General features: G+C 37.4%; 1 protein-coding gene across 1 annotated transcript in view; it reads left to right on the top strand.

Annotated features, from left to right (window-relative positions):
* The window catches only part of c6h8orf34 (chromosome 6 C8orf34 homolog), a 152571-nt gene that overhangs the window by 53160 nt on the left and 72250 nt on the right, over nucleotides 1-27161 (top strand). The window contains exons 6-7 of the mRNA XM_088918907.1: nucleotides 2122-2291; nucleotides 23856-24022. Coding sequence (XP_088775033.1) covers nucleotides 2122-2291; nucleotides 23856-24022 — 337 coding nt within the window. The remainder of the gene's footprint in view (nucleotides 1-2121; nucleotides 2292-23855; nucleotides 24023-27161) is intronic.

The following is a 27161-nucleotide window of genomic DNA, read 5'->3' as shown; positions in this document are numbered from 1 at the left end:
AGTGTACTAGTGCTGTTTCTGAAACAGCATGTGACAATGCTTTCTCCTATATTCACAATCTGTTCAATTACCTCCCATTGCTTTTTTTCTCAGTCTGTGAGCCCCCATTCTGTGTACATGGTTTCGTTTTTATATAGGTTGTTTTTTTGTCCACAATACTGATTATGACAGGTTATGAAGAGGCTAAACCACTTCATTCATACTGACAGGAGAAACTGTAAGCTAAATAGTAGTTAAAGATGTGGTCAATAGGGAATCCAATATTAAATGACTTATTACTATATTTGTTAAATACAGCATATTACATATTAAATGGAGTTCAGACCACTATGTATATATGTTGAGGATATTATTTTTACTTCTGGAGGATCAATCTAAGAGGAGCAACACTAATTACCTGTTTCTAAAGTATCCTGGAATGCTGAGGTAGCATTTTATTTTTAATCTCCTGTGTTATGCGAGACATATCTGAAAAATATTGTCACATTACAAAATATTACAGCACCTCATGTAATCACAATTCCAAGCTCAAAGACTGATACTTTAAATTTGTATTTCTGATTTCAGGAGCATGAGCTGTGTGTGAATAGACTGTACTGTGTAGGTGGTTACTGGTGGGCTGTGGGTTCAAGTTCCCATTGACGGTCCTGCTGTTGTACCTTGAGTGAGATACTTTAGCCCAGTTGCTCCAGTCCACCTAGTTGTATAATTGGGGACCAGTATTGCTGGGGTATAGACCCAGCAATATGGTGATGGACAAGCCTCCTGTCCAGGGGAGTGAGTTATGTGTTCTCTAGTCAACCTACACTACAGAAACCAGGATGATCTTAGGACTGATAAGCCAGGGTGTCTTGGAGATGTAAATGACATATAATGCACTGGAAAGATTTATGGAAGGAAAATAAATGAGTATGTAATGCATGGACATGCTACAATGTCTGGTTGTCAAGCTATTCTTCACAAAGTGCCATAATGCCTAAATGCATGTATTGTATAGGAGTAAGTAGTGATACTACTGTACATTTTTAGGTTTTGTTGAACACTGTGGCTTCTAGTAAGAAACTCTCACATGAAAATAGAATACAAATCCAGGTTTCAGCTAATGAAGACTACACCTGTCGTCAGACTGCACTCCAGTTTTCACCTACTGTAGTTCTGTTATGTACAGTAGGACTCTAGGGGTGTGTGAGCAACCACTACTGCTGAAAATTCAAGCAATATAGGGACAAAACAAACTCTGCAAAAATGTGACTTCTTAATATAAATTCTTTTTATTGATAGGTTATGATCCAGGAGAGATTGCTGCAAATACAGTGAGACACCTCAAGTGCACATCAGCACAAAATGATCTCAATGAGCATGTGGCTGCTCCCAAGTCTTTCATTCCTATTTTCTTTCTAGTTTCGCAAAATGTTTTTCTTCTGTTTCTATAATTATTTCTAATGCTATATAAGTATAAAGAGTACTTTATTGTACCTTTGTGATTAGTCTGTTACTTTCTGTCTACATTCTCTATTTTTAGAATAAAGCCTGGAGCTAAAAAATGTCATTTGATATTTATTTTACCCATTTCAACTAGGAAATCCCAGGCCTTTCTCCAGTGATCTTTCTACACTGATGAGAATGAAACATTGGTTGACGAAGAGGCTGTTATGAACTTCTACCTTTAATTTAGTTGAGAAATCATCGAACAAAGTACGTCTGAGATCACAGTAAACTCACTACAAATGCAACTACAGCAACTAATTCACCTTCTGCACCAAACTGTGTCTCTACATCCTAGAATATGCAGTTTTCTTGTTCATGGTTGAACCCTCTTAAACAGATTTCTGAAAGGTTTTTATCTTAAGCAGTGCCTCAGTTTTCAGTGTGCAGCATGCTGTATTGAGTCAAAAGCGGTTTGTGAGCTACAAGAAAGTAGGCATAAAAGAAAAATGACAAGTAATAGGTTTATTCCGTGCTGAAAAAAAGAAGAAAGAAAACACAACGTTTCGGCCGTGGAGCCTTCTTCAGGTGATAAAAGAAAAATGCACAGAGCACCGTACTTATGTCTCCGACTCTGTAATTGCATCGAGGAGCAGAAGCCTGTCGGCACCCACGCGTGTTCTTGCTTTTGCTCAGGACCCCCTGGCGTTTAACTGCTCCTTGCTGAGGCCCCGCGTGATCGGGGAGTGGGTCGGCCGAGAGGAGCACGACGCGGATCCCCTGGCCGCCGAAATGCTGCAGCCTCCTGTGCCGAGAACCAAAAGCGAGCAGTGGGAGAGCGAGGACAGCGGCAGCCCTGCTGGGAGGTGAGCTCTATCTCGTTGGCAACAATGATGACCACTGGAGAATGGTCATCGTCAAGGGAAACGAATTTTAAAATGACAGTGTGTGCTACAATACACAGTAAGTAAGCAGAACGATTGACCATCGGAGCATATGTGTTGTAATGCATAGATTTTCATTTCTGTAGGAATATAGGAATGCGTTCTTTAGATCAAGAAGAGTATAGAGAACAAAAAGAAATTTGTACTTTGTATGTGATCCGAATATTTACCACTGGAATGGTAACTTTGGGGTGTTCTGTTACAGTATAATGGTGGTGTAACATTTATTTTAAAGCGTAGCGTATATAGGAGGTAAAGGAACAAGTAAAGGTTTATTCCATGCTGAAAACAGAAGAAAAGAAACAACTGGCTGTGGACCGTTCTTCAGGTGGCATTTATAGGAGATAATTATGCACAGTATAAAATGCTACAATGTCTATTCAAACATGAGATGAGAATCTACATAAAGTTAGGTTGAGTGTAATTTATAATGTAATAGTGTTTGCCTTAAATAGATATTGCACAACTCTTCTAAATCAAATAATCATTTATGATAATGACATCATAACATCTTTTTTAATTATAATAACAAAGAGGTTTTTATTTTCTGTAACCATTTTATCAAAAAGGGATACAGCATTTTGCTTTAAATGCAGGATTATTTTATATGTACAAATATAATATTCTTTGCATTAGTCAGGAAGGACAAAAATTACCAAAGGATTTAAGAAAATACATCCCATTGCACATACAGTACTGTTGTTACCGTTTTACATAGTAATGTAATTTAAGAGCTTTAAAAAATTTAGACTGAAACTTTCTGAATTTTTAAATGTGTTAAGAATGATTTACACACTTCAATGCTTGTAAGTTTAATTGATAATTTTAGGAGACTGGCAAAGTAAACTAAGGATTAGTGTTTTTGAACATGCTCTACACATAGTAACAATGCTGCCAAAGTTATTTTAAAAAGCAATCAGATTTTCACACTTCTTACCAAAAATGTAGTCAAGAAGCTATCGCTGCAATTTTGCTGATATATTCAAGACACTAATTATCTTTTACCAGTCTGCAATTAGCAGGTTTTTATTTATAAAGGACTAAATTGCTTTTCCTGCCCAATAAAATATCTTGTGGATAATGGTGTGCAGATTTATGTGTTGTCTTAAAGGTGGACAAATCAATGTGCATGATCAGAAAAAAAAGTTTAAAAAAACTACACCTTTAACAAAAAAACAATATTAAAGTTTAGGTGGGTAGCTGTGTCAGCATGCGTAGGTTGCAAAGGAACAATAGGTTAATTCCATGCTGAAAATAGAAGAAAGAAAACACAACGTTTCTTCTGAAGAAGGCCCCACGGCCGAAACGTTGCGTTTTCTTTCTTCTCTTTTCAGCATGGAATTAACCTATTACTTGTTCCAATATTAAATTTTTACAGTTATGAATAAAAGTCACTTTGCACTCCCTGTGTACTTGTGTACGATATTTAATTTGATTTGGAAATAAAACACAGTAGATTTTCTTGTGTGATTTCCGTCTCATCTGTGAAAATGCTCTAACACAATCTTTGTCGCTGCTTCCATTTGTCTTGTTTTATACAAGTCATATGTGCAGTGGAACAGTATGTGCTGCAGGATACTGGCTGACCTCTATGGCTTGATTTAAGACTGAACCATTACATTCCATTAAAAAGACTGAGTCATTTTCATCTTTTTATGGAACGGAGGTTGGAACAAGACAACAGTGTGCATCTGGGCTTTCTAATCAAATTGGCTTCATTTATTTTTGGATTTTTGATTAATATCTTCATTGTATATATTGCACGATTTTGCATAAATGCAACCTTTGTTAAATTACTTGGATAGAACATCAGATTAGACTTTTATGAAACATGCAGTTTACCTAATAAAGAAAAATGAAAATGCTTCCAAGTGACTTGTCAGGTCGCTTATTATATTTTCCATTCATTTTTGACATTTTCTATAAAATGTCCATTTTGAAAGTCATAATATTATAGCTGTGCATGCAGTATACTTTATTCTAAAAATCATGCTGAGTTATGCTTAAGATCAATAGAAATTATTTTTGCCCAATGCCTTTTGTGTCATCTGCAACCTTTACTTTTACTACCATAGTGTTTGTTTTTCAGATATGGGTGAGAAATACTTGAGTACTGGATATGGCATTCTTGTGATCTTGTCCAAACAGCAGGATTTTCGGGCTTTTATTTTTGAAAATAAACTGTATTGTTGATGTTAATCAATTTTTATTTACTTATAGTTTGAGTGGTCTGCCGAAAATGAATATCATACTAAATTGCTTTACATGCAATTAATTTTTCAGAATCTCACAGCCTTTTTTTCCCACATTCAAAGTGAAATTACTCTATACTCAGATTAGACCTTAAATAAACTGGAGATTACAGCAGAAAATATTAATATACACCAGAATGGGATTTGTTTGTTTTAAAATTAGGTGGCTGAAGAAAAAGGAAGGAAGGGGTTTTAAATCAGTGCAAATAAGGAGGGGTAAAATAATGCAGTTTCATTTGACATTTTTTTTAAATTAAGAAAAACCAGGGAAAACAGCTCCTAGCTGTCCCCCAGAACCGCCCGAGGGACCGAGCGTTTGACGCACCCAGTCAATATTTACTTAACGCAAACATTACATTTCATAGCATTTCACCAACAAAACCCAAAAATCAGATCAAGAATCAATCAAAATTAGACAACCGGAGCTTCACAAAACCGTTTACAGAACCTAAATAAACCAAAGCAATCAATCACAATAAAACTTTTTATCTGCTGACATACTTTAGCAAACTTCCAAAGTGCGTCGATAAGTAATCAATAACCCAGTAAAACATAAAACGTGACTGCAAAAACCAGCAAAAAAATATGTATCCCATGTTTTTATCTTGTTCGGGGCATCCAAAAAAACTGAAAAATATCCACAAAACGTTAACTTTACTCATCTCCACACCTGGAGGAAGCCGAGAGTTATTGGCTATTGGAACTGAATTTTGAAACTGAATGCCTCGAACAAGCTGCTCTGATTGGGTAAAACGCTGTCATTCATTGTATTTTCAGCCATTCAGAGTCCTTAGGGGATGGGACTTCCTCTGGGAGCCCCTAGCTGCGTTCTAACTGTATTCCTGCTATCAATTATTAACACAGCAGGTGGTAATCAATCAGGTTTTTATCGGTGGTCATTTCTTCACACCTGAAGGCCACTCTAGAGTTTTTTTTCAATGTCTTACAGCAGAAAAATGCTCTTGATCAGTGCCTAAAGGTTTTTTTTATAGCAATTGCAGTAGAATGTATGCATTTGTATTGACTTTCAGTATTATTAATAAATATTTTGGGGATGTGTGAAATTTCATTCCAGGTCCAGTCTTCACAAAACATTGTTGATTTTTTTCAAATTGATCAATTTGTCCCAGATTTTTATCCAAGCAAGTAGACACCTAGGGCAAGGCATTTTCATCTGTTTGCCAGGCCCAAGATTTGAAAAAAAAATGTGCTTTCTGTTATTACCTGGCTCTATAATGGAACACAGATTAAATTAAGATTTCTGAATTGTTACAATGTTTGACCAGGAAGTCCAGGTTGCTCTGTATTTCCAGTGGTGATTTGGACTTGCCAGTGGCACAGCACAGAGCACAGGTGTCAGACCCAGCCTTAGACTTCTCCATGAATCTACAGGTAAACATAGAAGTCTTGGTTTCATTTTAAGTAGCACACTCAGGTATCTTACATAGCTTAACTTGAAGAAGCTTAAATTATACTCAAACTGGTCCGTGTTTTTCTCAAATAACAAAAAAGTAAAGTGTGCAAATACACTGAACTCCAGAAGTATAAGTAACAGAAAAATGAAGTGTAGTACCGTGAGTCATTGTTCATTTTTGCTATTATTTATAAATCTTCTTCATTAACAGAACAGAGGTATTCAGTTCTCCCTAATGCTTTGACTTCCCTTCCTTTACATTTTTCGATGATCTTTACCTAGATCCCATCTCTGCCTATTTACTGAAAGATTGTCTGCCAGACATCTGCCCAATATAACTGTCAACATCATCAACACCTCCCTTTCCCTGTGTGTGGTCCATACTGCTTTAAAGACTGTATCACCCACTCCTATACTAAATAAAACCCTGGCTTGGATTTTGATATAATGATGAACTACAGACCAATTTCTAATTAAAGGTTTTAGAACATGGGGTTGCATGTTAATTTCAGGCTCATGTGATAGCAAATGATTTGCTTGAACCATTCCAGTCCAGTTTTTGCTTTAATCGCAGCATTGAAACTGCCATTCTAGGGTTGTAAATGATTTACTTATTATAAGTATCCCTATGCTCCTTGATCTTAGTGAGGCAGGCTTTTGATACACTGTAAGCATTGGGTGTTGCTCAATCACTTGCAAATATTCTTATCTAACAATGGTCTTGAACTGGTTCTGCTCTTATCTGACTTGCTGGCAGCATTTATTTTTCCCTGGTGCTCATAAATTGCTAATGGCCCCAGTCAATCATGATGTGCCGCAAAGTTCAGTCTTGGGCCCACTACTTCTTATTATTTATATGCTTCCTCTCGGTCCGAGTATACACATACATGGTCTTCAGTCTCATTGTTATGGAGGTGATGCTCAGACTTATGTTATAACTTCTTCCCCCTCTGATTTCCCGCTTCTGCCTCTTATCTTTTGTTTGCATGACTTGTTTGCAATTCCCTGAAGCTAAATAGCGATAAAACAGTGAAATTAAAATGTACACGGTAACTGTAAAACCTCCAATTTACATCACAAAATAGACAACATTTTCAGGTCTGCACAGCACCATATTCTGCAATTCAGAATAAGGCAATAATACATCCAGTGACTTGAGCGGCTCTTTTAAATTGTGAACAAGCAATTATTTTTATCCAATAGAAGTATTACTCTCGACTTCATGATGGATTTTCAGACAAATTGCTCATACATTACAGTACATTAGTCGTTACAGTGACTAGTGAGCAGGAAGGGCTGCCTTACGTCACAGTTCCCGTGAACTCTTGACAGCATGGCGTCTATACAGTACTTTCACAAAGTTCACGATTATGTGCATAATTCAGAATTTGTAAAATTTTGCAATAAATTCAATAATTTATTTTTTTACCAAGATTTAATAATCGGCCTCAGTAATTGGGACTACAGTTCCCCTGTAATCCATGCTTTGCTCTTTCAAAGGGTACCTTCATCTCAGCGTGCTGGTACTGTACAGGTATTTCATTGTTCTTATCAGCCTGATTGGGGGATTGAGGCCTACAGTCCAGCATTCCCCACAGACCTTAATGCCATAAGGAGCTGAAAGTTGAAAGCCACATACAGTACCTCCAAATATTTCACTTCATATTCTGTGGATCACTCACACTACTCTGGCCTTCAGTTTTGATCATCTGGGACAATGCCTTCAAGGCCAGTTTTCTTGTTATTTTGTTATTGTTTTTGTGTTTCTCGATTCCATTATTTTCCAATTGCCTGCTGTTTTTGTCACTGGTGGTCTTCCTCAGATTATCCAGGATATCTTTTCTATATTTGTTCTTATCACTGAAGAGAACTGTAAGTTCCATCCAACTTTCTTTGATCTTCATGTTCTCTGTTAATATTTTGCCTTATATTTTTCTCACTGTTAGCTTGAAGTGTGCCTTCATCAGTTGCTTAATGATCTTGTATTTGTCTCTCTTTTTTTCTCTTTGTTGTAGTTGTAGTTGTAGTTCTTTCATTGCGTTTCTCACTAACATTAGTCAGTTCTGGCAGTCTTCTTGTTTGTTTATACACAGTACTCTGTCTAGTTATAATTTTTCCTTCCTGAAGGTATTTCTTCTAGATCCAAGTTGTTATTTTACCAATTTGGGTTTCTATGTTTTCTGCTTATTTCCATCACTGTTTTCCTTTTTTGTCTGATTTACTCCATATCACTCCTGCTGTTTTCACAATTGTTTCTCCTGCTCCTTATCTTCATTTTGATGTTGCACAGGGTTAATTGATTATTCAAATGTATTTTGTGCCTGGTAAGAATCTGCACTGGGTTGCAAGTTCTTCCATTTCAGTCATATGACATGAATGTCACCCATATTCCATGTCGCACTGTTTTCCAAGTCCATTTTTGATAGTCTCAGCCTTGGGATTTAGCATTGGATATGTGAGTTTCCTTGCAGGAGTATTTCACCTTTTATTTTTCCTGGTTTGTATCTCCCTATTACCTTTAGTGCTTCATTTATTTAATTCCGCCCAAGGTAGGACAGTATATGTGATAAATTATTTTTTGAATTGAATAAAGATTGCATTGAATTAAAATAAAGCCTAAAAATGCATTACTGGAGTATTAAAAGGTGATTTTTATCATTTTAAATGTGTTTGTGGCAGCTGTTGAATTATGAAAATGTTTACCCCTGCACAAAGGATACATTGAGTCAAAAATTAATGCCACCATTTTGGAGCACTGAGAAGAATATATACATGATTTGTATTAGGACTGCTAAACATTGTTAAGATTTAAAGAAGGAAGTACTTAGGATAACAGCTATTGGTTTCATGCCAGTGTAATCAAAGGATTTTCCTACAGATAAGGGCTGAATTGACTCCTTAAGATTTCTCCTTGCAATGAAAATTTGCCTTGTACTGAAAATATGGATTTTTTTTCTGGCTCTCTAGTTTGACATTAAAATAATAACAGACTGATAACAAAAGACAAATGTGACAGCACCAAAATCAATTATTTTTGCTTTGACAGGTAGAGATCTTCATATAAGGTAAATTATTGTAAAACTGTGATGTCTAGGAATGTTTGAATTCAGGGTCTTTATCCATTTTTTCTTTTGTTATTCAAGCTGTTAATAACATTTATGTGAGTCACTGTAAGCTGGTTTTCTAAAATGTTAGCCAGATAAGAAAATGAAAAGGAATTACATCTGTCTCTGTGGGCAAGCCTCTCTGAGAATTATGCAGTTGTTTTAGCAATGAGCTATTCTTTTCATTCTGTGAGCAATATGCCTTCATTCTGCTGATAATCCTGGGTCATGTTATAGAAATAAGTATATACTGTAGCTCATCAGTGGTATTTTATATAAAATGAAGAAATCAGTAAAACACTGTAAATAAGAAAGATATCTCTATCAGCACTAGAATCCCTCACATTAATATTTCCTTGTAGAAACATTTGTTCAAGCAGTAGTCCTTTGACTTTATTTTCTGGCATTATATGCAATGAAATGATGGAAGCTTAATATGTGTAAGATTAGGAAGAAATTTATTTTTTTCCCATTTTATTACAAGAAGGAAATGAAAAGGAAATATCCTAAACCATTACTAGAAATAAATGAATTTTTAATGAATCAAAATAGATTATATACTTTATCATGCTTTGGACAAAAATATGTTTTTCCTTTTAATTTTTAATTTTCCTTTTAATCAAATGCAAACAAGAAGACACAAATATGGTGCTTTTGTACCTTTTGTCCTCCATATTTTTTTCCCTTTTGTTCCTGTAGTTGTGCTATTGAATTTATGAAGATGAAGAACACATTATTCCTCAAAAATAAAAGGCATTCCTCACAGTTTAGTTTCTTGTAGGCAGAAAACAAATTCTGAGAGAATATTGCTCCAAGATAGTACTTTTTAATAAGAACTGAGTATACAATCCTGTAGATCATAATTCACATACAGTATTGCTTATGGCTTATTTCAATAAACTAAGTCTGATATTGTGATCAGTTTTGTATGTGTGCCTCAAAAATAAAATAAAAGTACTCTGTTCCTTAGAAAATTATTTTGGTGTTCAGCTACAGAAAAAAAATGGTAGCCTTTTACAGCTGTAGCCAGGGAAATATTTATTACATGTGCATGCATGTGTGCACGGAACAGCATGCCTATTGAGGATGTAGCTAATTAGATTGAATCCAATATTAAACCATTAATCATACATAGAGCTGTGCTGACAGAAATGCCTCAATTACGATAAGTTATTCCTTTTATTAAATCGAAACCCATATTACAAAGCCCGAAGCCTTGGCAATGAGAATAACACAGAAAACATACAAAAAGTGGAAATTTCCTTGACAGTGATGAGGAAAGTATTTAATTAGGACACTAGAGGAAACTTATTCTTGACATTATGAGCAACAGCGAGAATTCCACTGACATCTGTTGAAATATTTTTCTTGACTTACATAGTACGCATCTGATTACAACCCTTCCTTCCACACAGAGGTTGCCAAGTTGATTCCAGTATTTTATCATTGATGCTACTCCCACATGAAATCTGAAGATCAGTGAAAGCAATCCAGCTAAATGCTCACTGAAACACCTCCTAAACACCGAATAAGATCCTCAGATCAATCATATACAGTACTAGCAACCAGCTGAGACTGCTGGACACACTGCTTCCAGTGTTCACCCTGTGACCGCAGAGAGCTGTGTTTACAACTACAGCCTTTTTCTCTTACCAGGCTCTGAAAAAATACCTTGTGGGTTGCAGGTAGGATATACTGTTCTCTTTTTATGTGTCCCTTCACTAGATGAAAAAAGGCCAAAGCAGAACTTTGGCAGAGCACAGGCATTATTTGATGGTGTTTAATGTTCTAGCAGGTTGACTTAAAGGCACTTGTTTGGCTAATGATGATTGCATAAAGTCTGATACCTATTGGGTATCAGATCAGGGGGTTAACCTCCTGTTAATAATAATAATAATAATAATAATAATAATAATAATAATAATGATAATGATGATAATATTAATTATAATAAATAATTGCTTACACTTATATATCACTTTTCTGGACACTCCACTCAAAGCGCTTTACAGGTAATGGGGACTCCCCTCCACCACCACCAATGTGCAGCCCCACCTGGATGATGTGATGGCAGCCATAGTGCACCAGTACACTCACCACACATCAGCTATCAGTGGGGAGAAGAACAGAGTGATGAAGCCAGTTCCTAGCTGGGGATTATTAGGAGGCAATGATTTGGTTACACCTTTACTCTTTTCGAGAAATGCCCTCATCCGAAGGACATCGTATTTTTATAGTATCGTGTCCTCGTCACTATACTGGGGCATTAGGACCCACATAGACCACAGGGTGAGCGCCCCCTTCTGACCCCTCTTACACCTCTTCCAGCAGCAACCTTGATGTTGTAGTAATGCAAGGTGGAAAACAGGTCTCAGCATTATGTAGTCAACACAGTGAGATAACAACCAGTTGAATCTCAGAGTTGGCATTAATGAGACCCTGCCCATGTACTGTATGTGTTACGATGTGTAGTTTAGGACCCTGTGCAGACGGTATAATCCAGAAGTGACTGGAAAAGGGCTACAGGGAAAACACAGTTAGGAATGGAAGGGGATGGCGAACAGGGGCGGTGCCGACAGTGATCAGGTGCAAGGGGGAAGCGCAGGCAAACAAGTCCAGGGAAGTCCAAAACGGGAAATCCAGGCGCAGTCCAAAATCCAAACCAAGATGGGGATCCATCCAAGATAAGATAAGATTAAAATCCGGAGCGGGATCCGGAACAGGAACAGGAGGTAAATAACAGAATGACGAGGCCAGGTGCTCCGAGCCCCGGACTCAGCTGGTCAGGACGCCGAACGGAAGCCTAAGCCCTCAAGCCGCAGTCGTGGGGCGACTTGATGCTAGGCGGGCCTCTGGGCGTCCATCTTCCAATGCAGAGCCCCGAGCTTCTGGAGCACCGGGTTTAAATAAAGGGCTGTGAGTCCAGGGACAAGTGAACATGATAATGAAACTAACACAAAAGGGTCGGAGCGCCCTCTAGAGGAGGAGTATGCTTCCATAATGTCTGCACCTGCTGAGAAAAATGGTATGATGAATATTGTCAAAAATAGCACTAGTATCTGCTGTTATTAACAGACTATTAGTAACCTATGTTATTAGTATTAGTAAGAGTTCTCTGAATACTATGCAATAATTTAAACTCATACTGAAAACATTTGCAGATAACTGAGTATGTTGTGAGCAGTATGTAACTGAGCAGCAACAGCCCTTTCCAGAATTAAATTGAAAAAAATAATCAAAATAAGTCTGAATAATAGTAGTAATAATAGTAACAATAGTAGTAATAGTAAATCATTTCTTGAGATATTGTATTGTTTTTAATTAAATCATATTTAATTGATGGTGTGAAGGTACATTTTTATAATGGGGAGTGCTGTGTATTCATGCTTGATATGACCTGGTTTATTAAATATATTGGTTTTTGTATTGATTTTTGTAATTGCATCTCTACCTTTGTAATCTGACAGTGAACACCATTTAAAGTACACTACATTTAAATGAATGGGGAAAATAAGACTGAAAAGTAAGCACACTAGCTCTTTTCTTTAACAGGAGTTTGCTTTCTGTTTTAAGACTGGAGGGATCTGAGATTACAACCATTTTATGATGATCTTCATGTCAGCCAAGGGTATACTTCATGTTTTTTTTTTTCTGTTTTCGAGATGAAAGACTAAAGCCGGTTATTTACTTATCAGAAGCAATGGTCCCTCTGGTCAGACATAACAATGTTGTTTGTCTTGGCTGAGCCCACTATCCAAGGACAAATCACCTGAGGAATGGTATACTAGCAGCTTGACATAAACATGAGAGAAATGTGTTAAAATCCTGTAGTGTATTGTTTGGAAATATTCATCAAGTAGAATTCTTATCGTTTGGTGTAACCTTAGGTGTGTTGTAAATTGATATAGATACTTTATTAAATGTATTAATGAATTCCTAAACAGTCTGAAAAAATATTATATACCCATCACCCCAAGGATAACGTTAGGGGTATTGTTAATTAATTAATTAAAAAAATGAATGAGGTCCTAACACCAGCTTGCTTTGTGAGCAAATTTACAAAATATAACAGCTTTACACCTCATTTAGACAGGGTATACCAAGCCACATGATGTGTTTTCTTTCTCCAGTTCAGCATGGTAAAATAACCAATCAGCAAACCCGAAGAGGACAAATTTCCATAATGAAAGCCAAATACACTGCACAAAATGTAAGATCCTCTTAGTGTTCATATTTCCTTCGCCACTGTCTTGTCTCGGGCTGTATATGGTTTAGTCTGGGTTTTTAGTACAGCTTTTTGCTGCCCCAAGTGGGCCAACCAAATAATGGTCATGCAAACATTCTGCCCATTGTTTTACCACACAGAATAAAGTAGTTTTCATGGTAAATTTAAACACCTTGGAACATCCTGTATTTAACAGGATCTTTTATATACCTTTATAAATGCCAGGTGCAACTCTTAAATAAAATATTTGTCGTGATCGTCATCCCTCCTTTAGTGGGCGCTCCGACCCTTTTGTATTTTAGTTTTATTACATACACCTGTCCCTGGTTTTCCCCTGTATTATTTAAGCCCCGTGCCTCTGAAGCTCAGGGCTCAGCACTGGAAGACGGACACCCGGATGCCTGCCTACCAGCGGGTCCAGTTGAGACCCGGCGGCATAGGCTTCAGAACGGCGTCCTGACCATCTGAGTCCAGGGCTCGGAGCGCCTGGCTCTGTTATGATTTTGTCTTCTGTGTTCCTGGTTTCCTGTTCCCTGTGTTTGTCTTTGGATTTCCCGGTATTGGATTTTGGACTGCGCCCTGTTTTTACTCAATTGGACTCCGCTTGGACTCGTTCGCCTTCGCCACGCCCCCCAAGCACCGAATCACTGCCGTCACCACCCCCCTGTCAGTCCTCCCGTCCTGTTCCAGCTGTATTTTCCCTGTTGTCGATCTCTAGTCACTTCCAGATTATACCGTCCACATATGGTCCTAAACAACGCACTTTACGGGAGTCAGGACCGGCTCCCGTGACAGTATTGTTATGATTATACGTTATGATTGAGATCTGAAACTAGTTCCATTTTAATGATCGTTTCATTTCAGAGAGCTGCTGAGGAGAGAGTACATGAAATCCTGCAAGGCAAGATGTAGTAATCTTGAGAGTACATAAATTATTCTCAGGAGGGGAATCACAAGTTACAATCTGACGTCAGATGCTATCAGTTTAAAAGATTGAAAACTTTGAAGAACAGTTGCTTTGGACCACAGATTCTTCTTAACTGAGTGCTGTCCTTAACTGGATTAATTAAGAGATTAAGAATGGTGAAAAAAATTACTCTAGAATTCACATTTCCAATTAGCTTCCCAAAATCACAGTGGCCATCAGTGCTTTCCTGTAATATTGCTGGTGTTGTTTGAAGGCAGGTCATTGAAAAGACAGGCCAATGTGGAGAGTCAGCATTAATATTGAATTCCTCTAAAGCTAAAAAATCGAAATGTATTAATGTATTGACATAAATGTGAAAATAACCAATCTCTGTCCCGTGCTTGCAATAAATCCTTAACAGACTATAGCCTGAACTTTAATACTAAGTTTAGGAATAGGTTTAGGGGTATTTATAACTAAGAAACTATAACTAAAAAGTGAATTTTTTATAACTGTTTCTGTGGGACTGTATATTCCATCCAGGATGCATCCTGTCTTGACACCAGTAGTCCAGCAGCCTATTAGGTTTTGGCTCTGGCTAACTTTATTCTATTATACTAATCAGTTATATAATAATGGATGGGACTTTTTTATAATGAACTTGAACTTGAACTTGAACTTTATTGCCATATGTAACCGGTACTGGTACAATGGAATTCTTACTTACAGAAAGTCTCTCGATTGTAAAACAAGTGTAAAAAACAAGACAAAGTGCAAACAGTGCATCAAGACAATGTACAAACAAACAATAGACAATGTGCAAGTAAACATGTAGACAGTTTGAATGTAAACAATACAGACGTGTAAACAATGACTGGAGATGTGCAATAGATAAGAAATCATAAAGAGGTAGATGGTGATGGTGTAGGTGTGGTCCGAGGGGGATGGCTAAATGTGTTCGCCAATCTCACTGCTTGTGGATAGAAGCTATTGAAGAATCTAGTGGTAAGTGTCCGTATGCTCTTATATCTCTTGCCTGAGGGCAGTGGGGTGAAGAGCTCATGCCCGGGGTGGTGACTGTCCTCTGTGATGGCCAGAATTCTACCACGGCAGCGGTCCTCATAGAGCTGTTTAATCTCGGTGAGACCGCAGCCGATGATCTTCTGGGCCATATTGACCATTCTCTGCAGTGCCTTTCTTTCTCGCGAAGAGGTGTTGCCATACCACACGGTGATCCCGTTGGTGAGGACGCTCTCGATGGTGCAGCGGTAGAAGTTCACCAACACATGTATTGGCATCCCCCATCGCTTGAGGCACCTCAAGAAATAAAGGCGCTGCTGAGCCTTCTTCATGATAGAGTCAGTGTTCACAGTCCAGGTTAGATCTTTAGAGATGTGAATTCCCAAAAACCTAAAGCTGGTGACTGTTTCCACTTCCGTTCCATCAATACCGAGTGGGCTGTGAGTGTATGGCCTGTGTCTCCGAAAGTCCACTATTAGCTCTTTCGTTTTCTTTATGTTCAAGTCCAGGTTATTGCTATGACACCACCTAAGCAGCTGTACAACTTCATCCATGTAAGTGGACTCGTCATCATCACTGATCAGTCCTATTATAGTTGTGTCATCGGCAAACTTAATGATGCGGTTGTTGCTGTGTCTTGCTGTGCAGTCGTGAGTAAATAGGGAGTACAACCTTGGACTCAGACAGCAGCCTTGTGGGGTTCCAGTGCTCAGGGTGAGTGGTGTTGATGTTTTATTGCCTATCCGCACCACCTGTGGTCTCTCGATAAGAAAGTCCAGCAGCCAGTTGCAGACAGAGTTGCACAGACCTAATCCCCTGAGCTTTATAATGCTTAATAATGTTCATAACATGGTAATAGAACATGTTTACATACAATTAGAATTGTTTACAGACAGTTACAGTAGAATAAAGAAACCTAAATCTGAAAACTTACAGTAAAGTTTTATATCACCACAGTCGGGAGTATATGAACTCCTTCAGATCAGAACAAGTCAACTAAAGAAGATGGGCCAATTGTGAGCGACGCAGTTTTAATGAGGTCACTCCAGCTGACTCTGGAATGTCATAATAGTTCAGGTACTTCTTTTCCTTTTTTACCTTGTTAACCATCACATGCTCTACTCTTTCTCTTGCATGTCAAACTGTCAAGTATTTTGACAGTACACCGTAAGTTAACCTGAGACTGCTAGCATCTGGTCCATACTTTAGAATGAGCTGATTGAATTGAATAATACCACACTGAAGATTTTCTTTTTTCTTTTGGATGTATTTTCTTTTTGCTTTGTCTCCCCTGGCCTGCCAAGGATACAAACCAAACATAAATCCATGCATAAAACATCATCTTTCTTGTTTGATTCCTCCATAGTCATCATGACTCCTGTGATAGAAGATAGAAATCTACACATTATCTGTAGTTCCAAGGGAATCACTGAACAAGAAAGTTATACTGTTAGGAAGATAGCTGAATGATCTATTTCTGATAAAATGTTGTTTTTCAATGTACAGTATGAACACATGATATTGGCTGTCCTTTCCTGTACCTATTAATAGACTGTACCTATCAAAATTTCAATATACAGTTGAACCTTGTCCATTCCTGAGGTTTTGTTCCTCCAAAGTGGTTTTGTTAGGAAAATCCATGTTGGGGAAGCTTAACATCTTTATGTAGTAAATATGGATATCTGAACAAAGCCGTGTACATTGTAGCATTAAAGCATTCACTTTAGAATTAAAGCATTCTCATTTATGGCTAATAATTACCCATAATTATCATGTCACGGTTAATGAAAATAATTGCCCTTGAAGAGCGATGAGCTTGCTTGGATAGGTTTCTTGCTCCCCCGTGACCCTGTATTGGACAAAGCAGTTACAAAATGGCTGGATGGATGGAATGGTGAGGACGAAAACTTTTGATGATGATGCACTTGGAAACTGAGGACTTATTTAGTTGAAGCTGATGGATTCTTAGGATCATCATGAAGTCCAGTCTCAAATGCCATCAAAACAGTTGAAGATGATGCTTGGAGATCATTGGGGGTGGCTCCAGATGTTGACAGCTGTGGATTGTCAGGAGTTCAAGCGGCTGTTTTAGGTTTAGAAAAGAAGGGAGTGATTTTTCTTCTTGTGTTTCCCCTTTAAATTATTTCAACGTCCCCCTGTAAAGTGTAAAAAAGTTCCTCATGTTCTCCTCAAAGCTCCATGTTGATAGGATTCTCTGCCAACATCTGTTCCAGGTCCTCATTTGTTGGTAAGAAAATGGTTTAAAACCATTTAAGTGATTATGGCTTCAATTAACTGTAACAGCACAAGAGACTCGGAGAGAATGATGTACAGTGGTGCGAGTCGAAGTGGGTGGTGAGAGTGATGGACACATTACAGTAGATGGTTCTACACCACACATTACCATGAATACGTTTGGCAGACCACTTGTGATTGGGCATAGTCAAATTTATCAGGCTTGACCAATATTTCTTTCCACTGATGCATGTTTAATCAATTCTGTGTTGTATAAACCCATGTTGGAGAAGGGCATACTGTACATAAAAAACTACATACCTGTATGACAATACAGAGGAATGAGTATGATTCAATTAGAGTAGTGAGCATCAAACATTTTTGCGATATTTGAAGCACTTTTTAAATTTCATAAACCTTTTGTTCTTCTCCTGATGTTCAAGACAAAAGATTCCTCAAGTGCAATTTTGTAAACTTTTGTTTAGTATTATGTAGGAAAAAAATATGCTGTGCGCATTTTTTGTTTATATTAAAAGATTGTAGAGTATCTAATCAGCAATGGTCATCAAGCTGATTAGGATCATATAACATTTCCTTTCAGTGGAATAAAGAAGATAAATATACTAGAAAATGTTAATTGGGAAAAATCAGGCATAAATATCCTCATCAGGAAAACACATTCCTGTTATTGTTAAATTTGAAAGAATTTTGACATTTAGTCTGACTACTGTTGGTAGAGTTTTGTTAATGGCTAATGAGTGCCCATAACATTTCTGCCTATCTGCTTCATCTGTGCTAATATTATGTAGAACTTTGTTTACTACTGTAGGTCTGAGGCAAACACCTGATAAAATAGTCATTTAATATATCTGCCATTTCCCTGTCATTATCTTAAAGTTTACCATCATTATCTCCAAGACAGTATTTCATTGTTGTAAGTTGATTGTCAAATGTACAGTACAAGTTAATTTTGAGAAGTTTAAAAATGCCCATACTGTATGTCTGCAGTATTAATTAGTCATGAAAATGTTAAAACTATTAAAACCAACTAAAATGACATGGGTGTCCTCTTTGTGGTAGGTAAAGCAGGATGTAAATTTTAAGTTTGGTGTGAAAGACTAGGGTGGCGTACTGGCATAGTGGTTAGTACCGGTGCTTCACATCTTGGGTCTTGGGTATTCCTGCCCCACAAGTAGAAACTCAACTCAATAAATGAAGATTTCTAATAACCCACAGGTCCATGTAGTGGAACCAAAGAAGTCTGATCAGTACAAAGAAGATGCATTACCCATATGCCTATTACATGCCCATATTAGTAAATTAATAACCAATTAGAAATTCTGCATAGTTGTCAGACAACTGTCAACTTAGATTAGATAATAATGTTCTTTAATTTACAGTGACGGGTGCTCAAGTACTTTCCCATATCCTAAGACAAACTGCCACAGAATAATTCCTGGGAAAGTTATTTTATGTATGCAATTATTACACTTCATGCTCTGAAATCAACAAACACAAACTGCAATTAGATGCCGTAATTTAACAAAAACAAGAAATGCCTACAGGTGAACTACAGGAGGAAAACATTCTCTTTGCATACAGGGTAAATACCTATTGACTGCTTCATTGCTAATGTAGTGATAATGTAATAAAATGTAATATAATAAAAGGGGTAATAATATGGAACAAAGGTATTTATTGAAAAGTCTATTACATGCAATGTTATGGAAACAATAACAGTTAATAAACTAGAGGAGTAATAAGGGTTTTACGCAATAGTCAACATGGAACATCAACATTTAAACCTAGTCATGTCTTACAGTATATCTCAAATTTCTTTTTCTTTAAACAAGCAACAGCGTTAGTGGGTATGAAGAGATCATATCATGTGGTTCATTTACATTTTTTAGAATTTTTTAAGAAAGCATTTTATAGTTTTCCTTGTAAGAAATTAATTCTTATATGTAAGCATAGACACCAACTTTTCAGAGTTATCATGCAAGCTTTTCTTAAAATGTATTCACATATGTATTCAACAAATAATTTCTTAGCCCCCCCTCACATCTTAAAGCAAAGAACTATGATTTGTTACTATTAATGAAGGCTTTGTCAAAGAGATTCTCCTTTATGTTGCTCTTCTGCTAATGAAGCTATTTACAATTGTCCAGTGAAACAGCATGTCACTGAATATGGGATCCTGAAACGCCTTTCATTTTTCTTAGTAGAAATGATTACAAATATATTGCATGCCATTACTCACATTAATTTTGCTAGGCTCTTCATGGTGACAGTTAGATTGTGATGTCCTACTTTAGGTTTGTCCTGATGCTGGCGCTGGCTTTCTCACCACAATTATGCTCATTGGAAGATCACTATTTTTTTGCATGTTTTTTGGGCTGGTTTTCAAAAGCGTAAATGCGTTTTCCAGTAGCTATAATCACCCGGCAACACACAACTAGCAGCCCACTGGGGCTCAGCAGGTGTGAGCCTGGCCAGTACCTGAATGGGAGACCTCCTGGGAAAGCTAAGGCTGCTGATGGAAGAGGTGTTAGTTGAACCATTAGAGGGTGCTCACTCTACAGTCTGTGTGCCTGCTAATGTCCCAGTATAGTGACAGGGACACTATAATTTAAAAAAAAAGGCTCTGTTCTTTGGATAAGATGTAAAACTGAGCTCCTGACCCTCTATGGTCATTAAAAATCTCAGGGTGTTTCTTAAAAAGAGTAGGGGTGTTACCTAGTGTCCTGGCCAAATTTCCCCCTGGCCTTTACTAATCATGACCTTTCTAGTAACCCCCATCTATGGATTGGCTTCATCACTCTGTTCTCCTGCCCGCTGAAAGCTGGTGTGTGCTGAGTGTACTGTGTGCACTTTGTCTGCTGTTGTATCATTCAGGTGATGGTAGTTACACATTGATTAGTAGTTATATATCGTTCCTGGTTTACTTGTTAGCAACGACTGTCCTGCACTAACATTTTCAAATCAAAAGCTAGTTTCTTGTGATTTAACATGCTTAACCGATAATTATGATTTTAGCCAAATTGTGGCTGTCTAAAAGTCAGTTACGTACTGCCTGCAATGAAGCATGGGAAAGCACGTAAGAGTTATTTGGCCTTGTTTCAGCACAACCTTATGGTAATTTCCCCAAACATGTGCCAGGTAAAAATGTTACTGTCCCTGCTTTAACAACATTATGATCAAAAAGATCGGGGGTGCATGAGCAGAGCACAGCACTCAACGCACTCATTGTTAGCAATCGTAATGCTAAAAAATAAAGACCCTGTGCATGGCTCAAGTTGGCGATATCTCCACAGTGTTGCAGTAAGTCCTTATAGAAAATGTTACAAAAAACGCAAGTCCTTTATTAAAAATGGGCAGGCAAAAGTCAAAAACCGGGCTGGGACAGTTCAATCGAGACAACAAATCTATATCGCAAAGGCAGAAACGAGCGAGAATCCAAGAAGCAACAATGAGATCAAAACCGAAAGAAGAAGGGTACGCACATTAGGGAGCTCTAAAGAGAATCCGAAATAACGATAGTAAGGGAAAAGAGGAGCGTTAAAGTAGGGACGGGAGTGACAGGCTATAGGAAGACTAATTGCAGCGTGAGCGTCTGTTTGAGTGGGTGCGCGTGGGAATGTGACGGCGTTTGTGAGTGTGTGCAATGCGTGACACTCGTGGCGCTAATATTTATGATTGTAGATGGTAGGCACTCACAAAAATGCATGTACTTGCATTAAGATCACAGGAAAAACATGACGTATAGTAGTAAGTAGTAAATATTCAGATTAGGGCGATGTATTGTCATAAGTGGAGTACCATAGGGATCTGTTTTAGGACTGATGCTCTTTCTCATTTATACTGTACATATGATCTAGAGATTGTGATAGATATGAGACTAGTCGTGTTTGCAGATGATACCAAAATCGGAGGATTAGCAAAAACTGTAGAAACAGCAAATTCAATTAAAAAAGATTTATATCCGTTTCTGGATTGATGCAAACAGGTAGCAGAAAACGTAGCTCTGAGTTTGAAGAGACTATTTAAACAATTAGTAACTAACCAATTAGATATTTATGAGGATAAAGTATTTGTATCTTTCACTCCACATGGAAAAGCAATAAATTAATCTTGTTTTGTTTTATACATCTCTAAACGTAAGCACTGACATCCCATTTAATTTAACAATATTTTTGTACTAATTTATTAAGTTAAATATATGTATCCTTCAATGCTACTAACATTAAATTTGTGGTAAATTAACATTAAAGTAACAAAATAATATAATTTTTCCCTATTTCTATCTATAACTAGAGATTATTTCTCATATATTTTTAAATTAGTACTTAATATTCCCCAAGCACTCTATGAATATTTTATGGAATTTAATACATGTTTGAACTAAATTAAAAGTTTAACTCATTTTAACTTCTAATATGCTTATCCTCCTCCACGGACAAAGAAGATTAAAAATTTATGAGTGAAAAATTCTAAAATGTTCCATTTGCTTCAATATGCTTGTATTGTTTTTCAAATACTTGTAATAGCATGAACCTCTTTATTGTACCTCAGTGTTTTCAACTGCAAAATAAGGATACATATTTTGTCCAGCACTTTTCATTACATTATCTCAAGGCAGTGTAATGTAAAGTGAAACAATGAAACAAAAGAGACACCTACATACAATTAATTTAGTGATATTCCAGTAGTTTTTACTTTTTAGATTTTAACAGAAATAATGATGTACTTCTCTGCTTCTGGAAATGTATATCTGTGGCAAAAGGATGTGTAAAGCTTTGTTACTGTCATGGAGAAAACAAATCACCTAAGACTAATTTCATTCATCACTGATATTCCAAATTAGAACACTAACATAATATTAATGTTGAACTCTGGATATTAACAAAGTTCTGAGGTTTTGAACCTATTTTAACCTTTAAATTATCTGTAAGTGCTGATTAGTTTCCTGAGGCAAGAATCAAATTAAAGCAGCATTTCAATCTTTAAATATCATTTAAAATACGTTGTCATCAAGCTCCAAAGTTCATTCCAACCTCAGTAAAAAAAAACAGTTCTGGTTTCTGAGATATGGGGATGAGAAAATATAATTATATTATGAAATATCTGTGCTGTGTATCTAACTGCCAGCTGAAAGGTAATTTTGCCTAAAGCGTAATGGAAAGGATGTCACAGGGATAGGGTGCTTCATCTGTAATGCAGTTTTCTCATTTGCAGCACTTTCTTTTGTGTGTATTCTGTGTAATATTATGATCTGGATTATTCTATAAAATACTATCAATAAATAATTGCCATGAGGGGTCAGGAAAAGACTCTTCATAAGAATCTTACAAAATGTGATGTACAATAAACTACTGTATAAAGAAATGGAGAAAAATGATCAGCTGGAGTAACTCCTGCTTCATCTCAAATCCTGTTTCTTTTCTCTCTGAGAAAAACCTGTTCTTTTCAGGCATTGTGCCAATTAGCTTACCTTAAAATGTCTATGCATGTTAGTAGTGAGTATTCTATTCTCTAGCTCATTGAATCACCGTAGTTAGTTATCGTGCCAAAAAATAAATGAAGGAGAAACATCAACATAGAATGCATACTAAATAAATGTCAGGAGTGGAAAAGGTATCTAGAGCTCTTGTGTCTCATCTCTGTCATGATTCATATAGTTGAGGAATGACGAAATCTCAGGAAATGTTATTTTGTCTTGAGAAGTGATATCACTGTACCTGGGAAAATTCATATATACTGTACAATAATTGCTAATTGTCTAAAAAGGGGCAGCAACTTCCTAAAGTACAGGAGATACCCTTGGTAAATCTCTTTTATCAAGAGAACTGGTAAGGAAGAGTGCACTGAATGAAAAAATAAAGCACAAGAGAAAGGCAAATTATCACAGCATCTCCAGGTCCCTCAGCGCTTGGTGATGCTGTACATAATATACTTTTCACAATACATCTGTTTTGATTTTCAGAAAGCATTGAAGTGCTTCATAGATTTCCAATTTATTTTTTTTTGCAGCTACAGTACCTTTACAGTGCCTCCGGAAGCAATTTGTGCATAGTATATGTTTCTTTGGAATATGATTATGGACAGCAGTGGTGATTTTGCAGAGATGAAATGTTCTGTGGTGCTCTTGCACAGGCTACATCCTGAATTTGACGCAGGTAGCAGCCCTTTAAATAATGGCTGTAGCTTCCCCTGGGATGCTGCTGTGAAGGCCTTTGAGGTCTATATTTCCAGTGAAAGGCATGACAGGAGATGTGAGCTATCTTTGAATACCTCATTTCAGGCTGAACGACGGGCTCTGTGTTTTTCAGCTTGAAGGTGGAGCCAAAGAACAAAGGGCTGAAGCAGCAGCAACAGCACCACAAGAAACTCCTGGCCGCCATGCTGTCCCAGGACTCCTTTGAGTCTGTGCCCAGCTCTGCTCCATCAGTCACTGAGGAGGAGATTGACCATGAGGACGACGCCATGGAGTTACTGGGTAAACAACATGCAGTCAAGCTTCAGCAGATACAGTAGGTTGGCCACACACAAACAGAAAGACAGTGAGGGTGTTCAGAAAGCAACATCCGATGATAAATCCTGATAAAGCTGGCGTCACACTACATGGCTCGATACGACTTCTAGTCGGAGAGCATGCCAGATTTAACGACTGCAGTTGCTGAATCTCGCTGCCTTTTCTGTCCTAGAAAGTGTCAAATTATACGATTATTAATCGCAGGGGGTGAATAATTACACGATTCCCTCACGACTTTTCATCACGGTTCCAAATCTCGTATTGTGTCGCGAAAGTACCACGAGGTTGCCTCATTTTGGCAGCCAATCAACGTTGAGCACACCGGAATAAGAAGAGGAGCACCGCAGCAAACACGAAACAACAAATATGAAACATCGAACAGACATTCGTGCTGGCTCCAAAGTTCGACGAGCCTCTCCTCCATTTGCACAGTCCAAAACACTCGCTATCCTTCTTTCCTTGTGGCCTCCATTGTTCTTCACTGTTTGTGGGCATTGTATGCATTGTACTTCTGGTTGAGCACTCATTGGCTGTTGACTGTCGCAGACACAAGAGCCCACCCCTACGACTTGCGACTCGCGATGAGAAAATCAGACCAGTTTGATTTTGACATAGCGAGCCACAGTGAGTCATAGGGGCTGTTAAGAGCACTATGACTGAGTCACTGGGGGTGTCACACTGCACAACTGACGGTAACGGGCGCGCGCTGTGACTCTCTACAACTCGCTGTGATTTTCTTACGATTATGTAAATGAAGGCTACGACTGAAAATCCTAGGAAAAGTCATGTAGTGTGACGCCGGCATAACCAGAATAGTTATTGAGTCATTTCTGTCAGAGACTAGTTCAAATAGAACAGAAGCTGTGCAAAAGAAATAATCGGATTACTAGTTAGTTACCACTTGCATTTACAGAGAGTAAAACACTTTTTTTTAACTTATGTATATTGAAGGTACTGTTTTGGTATACCTTATACAATCCATCCTTTTTGTTTCACATTAGGCATTCAATGTTTGATTAATTGCCATTCTGTTGTTTCCACCCCTGTTTGCATATATCTCAGTGGTGAATTTGATCAAATGCTGCTGGATTGTTTTTTTAAATATCCCCCCCAACACTTTGTGTACAGTATTTCAATGTTGCTTCCTCATGATATCGGTGGCTTTCATCTTCGCTTTCACCTAACGACGCAAGTTCAGATGATGTATTTCGGCTCTAAAGTAATAGCTCGATGGTATAGCTGATGTTAGGCCAGCAAAAAAAATCCTGCATTTATAATAATAATTTTTTTATGATATAGGCGATGTTCCAGAAAAAAATACCTACCAGTGTTAAATATTTTATTTATATATTATTTTAAATCAGTGACGGTTCCGGCAGTGGACCCAGAGGATAATGTCATGAGTGTGTCAGGTTTTGCATCTATGTACAGTATGTGTGCCTCAGATTTAAACACTTTTGTCACTGAAATCCTGCCTCTGAGGACAGAGTCCAGTGATGAATGGAGACATTCGAAGAATCTGTTGCTTCTGTATGACAGCACATCTGTGAGTGTCTGAATGTTATTGTAGAGACCTTTCAGTCCCAATAACTCACATGAGTGTCAACACTTTCAACCAAATGTCAATAATTTTCCATCTTAGTTTTAAGTAATCTTGACAGGGAAATGAAAAACTAGGGTTATAAATTGAAACAATTATGTCACATTTTCTCTCACAGGAAATAAGAGAAAGATGTCAGCTATTGTTCCAGGAGGCCTCTCATTAACGTTTTCCTGAAATTGTGTATCTGCCAGAAAGAGTTGGACAGTGACCATTGTTGAGGAACAACATGTATAGTTTTCCTTCTTCAGGAAAGTTTTGAGCAATTGTTGCACATTGAAAGGACTATTGTACATTTAAGCTGAAAAAAATTGTAAATGATACTGAAAGCATTTCTTGTGTGTTTTTGAAGATTCCAAAATTTAAGTTGAATTGATCTACTAATGTGTGCATTTTGTATATATGCTGTAGAACTGATTAAAATGGAAGCACAAAAAGGCATCATGGGCTATATTTTTTATATTTTTTTGCTTGCTTTACATTTTAAACAGTGTAAGCCTTTTATTGCATTTCTGACCTAAGCCAGGTAGCTGTTGCTCTGTTTATGTACAACACTAATTTAATCTTGTGTTCCCTCTAAAGGAAATATTTTCAAAAAGATCAAGAAGATTTCCCTCCATCCTGCTATACAGGCCTGAGAAGTTAACAGTTGTTGCTTGAAGGTTATGCATTTAGTGTTTGAGATTTCAAATTTCCTGTCTGGCTTTGGAATAAACTGTCACTCAATGCTAACTAGTCAAGCTATCAAAAGGCAGGGTGTGGATTTGTATGGAAAGCCTGAACAGGCTACCTCTTATAGCATCTGCTCTCTTTTATGTTGAAATAGTAATTTAGAATGAGTTAAAATGACAAAAGCAGCCCATATCAACCTCTTTAAGACTAGTTTTTGAGTTTGAGTAATCATGTATTTTTTACTGCTTTCTGCTTCACACCTACTGTACAGCTTCTATGAACCTGTAGCCCATAGGTGCAAAATGAAGTCCTACTGTATGTTTGAGTGGACAATTGCATAGTATTGCTCATGAAGGAGATACAAAAGCTTATTTAATAAGATCCCAGGAGACTTTTTTGGCAGCAGAAGACTGTTTCTAATCCCATATATTGGGTTTCTTGCCAGAGCCGCACAGTTTGACAGATACAAAGGTGTACAAATGATGTGTGATGAGATGATTGGGAGTTGTGAGTTCCTTGCCATGCAGTCTCATTACCATTGTTGTTCTGTAGCCTCCCATATAAGCAAGAATGATATTAAGTAAGTGTTTGTTTCAGATTTATTAACAATATATTTATTGAGAAATATTAATTTGGCAGTGATAATGAGGTGATTTGTTTCTTCAACACAGCATTTGGTTACGGAAAAGCTCATGAGTACTGGGACTTGAAAGAGCTGCTTGGAAGGCAGACGGAATAAAAAAATACTTCTGATGAAAATAACCTGTTAATAATGGAGCCCTGAAGTACTCTTATTATGAAGTAATGGAATCAGACATGAATGGCATGTCT

Source organism: Atractosteus spatula, chromosome 6, assembly GCF_055471065.1.
Source record: "Atractosteus spatula isolate fAtrSpa1 chromosome 6, fAtrSpa1.hap1, whole genome shotgun sequence".
Lineage (NCBI taxonomy): Eukaryota > Metazoa > Chordata > Actinopteri > Semionotiformes > Lepisosteidae > Atractosteus > Atractosteus spatula.
The sequence above is the reverse complement of the archived record's forward strand: the minus strand, read 5'-3'. Positions and strand labels throughout refer to the sequence as shown.